We start from the raw sequence: 6,000 nt of genomic DNA on the forward strand, positions 1-6,000 counted from the left end.
CTCTAGGGTTGTGTGATAATTTATGAAATTGAACTATTTTGGAAATTTTATGAAATCACTACAGTAAAGCTTCATCTTGATAAAATGATACTTTTTATGATATATTTTATTGAATTCTTTCCTGTAGGAAGATATAAAATCATTAACTGCTCATGTAATTGAAAATTATTGGAAAGCACTGGAAGACGTAGATTATGTACAGACATTTAAAGGATTAAAACTGAGATTTGAACAACAAAGAGAAAGGCAAGACAACCCTAAACTCGACAGGTAAATCAACACATATTTGAATTTTCTCTTTATTCATGAATAAGTTGTCACAGTGGCTCTTGTTTATTTGATCTCATTTTACTGAAGGTGTAGGTAGTTGCTAGTGTGATTCGAAAACATCAACATATACTAATGTGGCAGGAAGGCCTCAGTTGTTCAAAATTAAACCAGAATATCTCACTTGTGTTGGGCACATTGGTGCATGCCTGTAATCCCAGCAGCTCGGAAGGCTGAGGCAGAAGGATCATGAGTTCAAAGCAAGCCTCAGAAACAGTGAGGTACTAAGAAGCTCAGTGAGACACGCTGTCTCTAAATAAAATACTAAAAAGGACTGGTGGTGTGGCTCTTAATTACTATGTTTTAAAAAATATTTTTTAGTTATACATGGATGCAGTATCTTTATTTTATTTACTTTCTTGTGATACTGAAAATTGAACCCAGTGCCTCACATGTGGGAGGCAAGCGCTTTTACTGCTGAGCCATATCCCGGCCACCTTATTATAATATTTTTTTTAATTCCTAGATTTGAATTTATGACATTTTGTAACATATAAATTATTACTTATCAATTCCTAATGTTAATAAGTTTAATAATTGATCTACATCAGTGCTTTTTTATTTTTATATTTTATTTATTTAGTGCTGAGAATTGAACTTTTTTAGTGCTGAGAATTGATACTTTTTCACTGAACTACGTCTCCAGTCCTCTTTATTTTGAGACTGGGTCTTGCTAAGTTGCTGAGTCTGGCCTTGAATTTAGGATCCTCCTCCTTCCGGGGTCACTGGGATTAAAGGCGTGTGCCCAGCTTACAACCATGCAGATTTGGTAGTATGAAATTTGATTCCATTTGTTAAAATTGGATATGGTAGGTGGTTTTTAATCATATGTTTGGTAATATCTGATTTGCATCAGACTCTTCTGTGTTTGCTTGTCTCCATTAACCTATTATAGCTATATCTAATTTTGAAGTACTTGAAGACCATCTTTAAAAAAAAAAAAAACCCTGTGAGTATATTTACTTTTTTCTCTTTACTCACAGCATGCGCTCCATTTTGAGGAATCATAGATACCGGCGAGATGCCAGAACACTAGAGGATGAGGAGGAGATGTGGTTCAACGCAGATGAAGATGACATAGAAGATGGAGAAGCTGTGGTGTCTCCATCTGACAAAGCTAAAAATGATGATGATATCATGGATCCAATTAGTAAATTCATGGAAAGGAAGAAATGTATGTTGAACAAATGGGCAAGGAAAAATAAAGGCTTTCTCACTCTAGGTCTATTCTTTATTTCTTGACCAAATAATGAGTATTTACATTGTATATGTGGTGGCAGTTTTTAAAGACTGTTGCTTTAGAGGGTGTAGCTGAATTCCTAGCACTGTTGTGAAGGTATAGACTAAGTTTTCTTAGTTTGAATCGGGTGAATAAGGGAGAGAGACATGATTTCAGGAATGGTGAGAATAATGAATGTGATACTAAAAGCTTTCATTCCTTCTCCTTTGTAAAAACCCAGTGAATAATGATATTTAGTACTTGAAAGTTGCTTCTCAGCAAAAGACAAGCTGGTTAATTATGTGTTAGTGTCACCTATTGTGGGGAAATAAAAACAGAACTAGTGTGACTGACAACCCTGACCATATTCTCATTTTTAGTAAAAGAAAGTGAGGAAAAGGAGGTGCTTCTGAAAACGAATCTTTCTGGACGGCAGAGCCCAAGTTTCAAGCTTTCCTTGTCCAGCGGAACAAAGACTAACCTCACCAGCCAGTCATCTGCCACAAATCTGCCTGGTTCTCCAGGGTCCCCCGGATCCCCAGGATCTCCAGGCTCTCCTGGATCTGTCCCTAAGAATACATCTCAGACGGCAGCTATTACCACAAAGGTACCCTTTGGAACTCCTGGACTTCCATTTTGCCTTTTCCTTCCTTGATTTAAGCTTTTATCCACAATTCTTCTTGAGACTCCCTTTGGTTGCCTCTTCCAGAACCATTTATCACTTGTGACTTACCACCACCTGGGATTTTTATGTGTGCACACAGTACTAGGGATCAAACCCAGGGGTGCTTCCCCCCTGAGCTGTATCCCAGCTAACCCTAACCCTCCAACTGCTTTTTATCTTTTTGTGGAGGCGTGGTCTTATTAAATTGCCAAAGCTGATCTTTATTGGCAGTTCTCAGCCTCCTAACTGGCTGGGATTATTGATGTATGTCACCATGCCTGGCAGCTGAACTTTTTTGGGAAGGGGGGGTACTGGGGGTTGAACTCGGGAACTGACCCATATCCCCAGCCCTATTTTGTACTTTATTTAGAGACAGGGTCTCACTGAGTTGCTAAGCACCTCGCCATTGCTGAGGCTGGCTTTGAACTTGTGATCCTGCTATCAGCCTCCCAAGCCACTGGAATTACAGGCATACACCTGGTGCCTGGCTGAATTTTTTTTTTTTAATCTATTAGTATTTTTGAACATTTTCTTAGAACTAATGCAAAAGTCTGAATGTATTCTTATTTTGGTATTTTTCGTGTTAGAACTCTAGGTTCAGATTTGTTTGTCAATACATTTTCAGAATCTTCCAAATTTTAAATCATCATTTACTTGTTCAACTTTCCCAATTTAGACCCAGGTAAAGATGGTGGGGAAAGATAATACAATAATGGTCCATTTAAAATTTTTTTCATATAAGAAAGGAACAAAATTTTTAACACCAAAAATGTAGAAAAGCCATGATCACAGAATACAACCAATTCTTTTGTTTTGGTTGGTTGGTTTTGTTTTGTTTTGCTACCAGGGGTGCATAGCCACTGAGCCACATTCCCAGCCTTTTTTGTTATTTAATTATTATTATTTTTTTTTTTTTTAGGTGTAGTTGGACACAATACCTTAATTGATTTTTATGCGGTGCTGAGGATCGAACCTAAGGCTTCGTACATGCTAAGCAAGCACTCCACTGCTGAGCTAAAACCACATCCCCTAAATATTTTTATTTGAGACAGGGTCTTACCAAGTTGCTTAGGGCCTTGCTAAATTGCTGAGGCTGACCTTGAATTTGCCTTGGCTTTCTAAGCTGCTGAGATTATAGGCATGTGCCATCACACCCAGCCAACCAGTTCTTCTAGATGACTTTTACAACTTTTTTTTCTTTCAAGGTGTAGAATATGTTCATTATTAGACTAGGCATTAACAGACTGCCAATTCAGAATCTTTGATCTAAATCAGTGCCCATTCCCCAGTCTCTTTTCTTGCAAATGAGTAGGAGACCCCTAAGGACAGAAGTGAATCCAAGGCATGCTGAAGTAAAGGGCATGGCTATGGGCAGAGTAGTGTACACTCTCCATGGCCATGTAAATAAAGTGAGCTACAGGTGGTTTCTGGTGAAGGGGAGATACATTAGGTCTTGAGACCTCCACCGCCTTTTTTTTTTTTTTTTTGTACCAGAGGTTGAACTCAGGGGCACTGAACTGCATCCGCAGCCCTATTTTGTATTGTATTTAGAGACAGGGCCTCATGTCTAAGCACTTACTGAGGCTGGCTTTGAATTTGTGATCCTCCTGCTTCAGCCTCCCAAGCTGCTGGGATTACAGGCATGCGCCACTGTGCCCAGCAAAAAGACATTTTTAATTCAGTGATGTTTTTTCTCCCTGGGTGATTTGCTAGGATAATAAACTACTTAACTCTTTTGCTTTAATTTAGGTAACCTAAAAATTTTCTCTTATAAAGAAAAAAGCTCATGTTTATTATGGGAAATTTAGGAAATACGTAAAAATAATGAATTTCAATCACACCAACCAGAAATAGCTATAGTTAATATGTTGAGGTAGGATCTGTACTTTCTTCAAACTTAAAACAGGTATTTTTAAATTAGTGTTTTCTGTTCTTCAAATAATCCTTGTTTCTGAACAGGGAGGCCTCGTGGGTCTGGTAGATTATCCTGATGATGATGAAGAGGATGAAGAGGATGAAGACAAGGAAGATACCCTACCATTGTCAAAGAAAGCAAAATTTGAGTCATAATAATGGCAACTGCCTGTGATCAGTACCTGTTGACAAACTGGGTCTCTACCCCTCCCCCCTACAAAGCCCGCAACACAGCGCAGTGGTCTCTTGTGAATGACTGACACGCTCAGCCTCGCACACTTGACTTCTGCTCATCAAGTGCCAATTCAATGGAGCAGGAGGAGGGGTAACCACACTTTTAGGGGAAAGACTTAAGCCTTTGCGCTCTCCAGCTTGGACCACACATTGCCCTTTTCTCAGGGAAGGAAATGGAAACAAAAAGCCAACAGGGCGGGGGTTTTGTAAGTGGAACTCTGGATTGACTGGTCAGTTGCTACAATCAGAACATGCTTTCTTGGACCATGTTTGAAACTCAGAAGAATGGGCCTTTCTGCCATCGTTCTTCACTAGTAAGAATGCCAGCAGTTTCTTTGTATAAAGAGACCTGCCTTTAAAATCATACATTCTGAACATTTTAGTCAAGCTACAACAGGTTTGGAAAACCTCTGTGGGGGAGGGGCAAATATAAAGTTTCCTCTTTTTTATCTGTTCCCTTTGCCCTTCAAACTGCAGATTTTTTTCCCCCCCTAAAGTGGGGATTTGTCCCTACTTGATTAAAGATTGAGTGGAATTCTAGATGTGGTCATTTGTGTCATAATTTTTTTTTAATTTCATTTTATTTTTGACCTTTTTTTCCTCCTCTGAGTGTATGCTTAGTTGTTGAATATATATATTTGGGACCATTAAACCTTCTTTTGATGTAATATAACCTAACGTTGTGCTGGTACCTGTTTTACCATGTGTACTTTTTGTTCTACATCACAGTTCTTAATTTGTTTAGAGTTTTATGAAAGATGGTATAGTTTTTATTGACAAAAGCAAAGTAATCTTACAACTATGTGCATACAAAAGCAATACTATTTTGTGACTAAATATTTTATATTAAAATTTACATCAGCAACTGTCTTGAGATTTCAGGGAAATAGAGTGGAATTTAAAACTTAAAACAGTTTTGTTAAACCTAGAGACATGAAATTAGTATTCCAAAGAGATTCTGAAATTTCATATCTTGGGGAAATGACGGTACATTAAATCAAAATTGAGGATGGATGATTTAAAAATAACATATTTGACTTTTGAATAATAAAAAGAAAAGAAGAGTAAGATAAATTGTATTAGTTGTATGTTTCTTTTTTCTTTTTCCTTTATTTATTTATTTATTTATTTATTTATTTATTTATTTATTTTAATAACTACTCCCTTTGGAATACCAGCTTAAGTTGTTGTAAGTGGTGGTTCCTAAATAAATATCTGAGGACCATCAGATAGAGAGAGTACCTTGCTAAAGCAGTATTGGGCAGGGGCTAGGCACATGGCTTAGTATGGAGTACTTGCCCAGCATTCATGAGGCCTTGGATTGCATCCCCAGCATCCTCTGAGGAAGCTCTGTTCTGAACAAGGAGATGGTGAGAGCCTAGCAGACTGCTTCAAACTGCAGGGCATGTTACATGTGATAGCAAATTTTCAAGGAAATTGAAATAAAAATCTCAATTCTACCTGCCCTTCTTTATTTAAAATGAAGAGCATAGAAGATATCATTTGCTTTAACTTGGTATCTATCTTAACAAAACACTGTCTGCTTCTAGTTTAACTTCTCTTTTGCTTATTCCTCGGTAAATAACAAACATTGAAAGCATAATTAACTGTAAGAGAAGTTTATTTCTCTTAACGTATAAAG

The 6,000-nt window shown here is 37.5% G+C and overlaps 1 protein-coding gene across 2 annotated transcripts in view; it reads left to right on the top strand.

Annotated features, from left to right (window-relative positions):
• Positions 1-4,898, top strand: part of Ppp4r3a (protein phosphatase 4 regulatory subunit 3A) — a 42,396-nt gene extending 37,498 nt beyond the window's left edge. For both annotated transcript variants that reach the window (XM_058577870.1, XM_058577871.1), the window contains exons 12-15: positions 128-270; positions 1,311-1,501; positions 1,927-2,153; positions 4,170-4,898. In XM_058577870.1, coding sequence (XP_058433853.1) covers positions 128-270; positions 1,311-1,501; positions 1,927-2,153; positions 4,170-4,280 — 672 coding nt within the window. In that variant the 3' untranslated portion in view covers positions 4,281-4,898. The remainder of the gene's footprint in view (positions 1-127; positions 271-1,310; positions 1,502-1,926; positions 2,154-4,169) is intronic.
• The last annotated feature ends 1,102 nt before the right edge of the window (positions 4,899-6,000 follow it).

The sequence above is a fragment of the Marmota monax genome, unplaced genomic scaffold (genome assembly GCF_021218885.2).
Source record: "Marmota monax isolate L192 unplaced genomic scaffold, Marmota_monax_Labrador192_F-V1.1 WCK01_AAM20220418_F8-fsc00017, whole genome shotgun sequence".
Taxonomy (NCBI): domain Eukaryota; kingdom Metazoa; phylum Chordata; class Mammalia; order Rodentia; family Sciuridae; genus Marmota; species Marmota monax.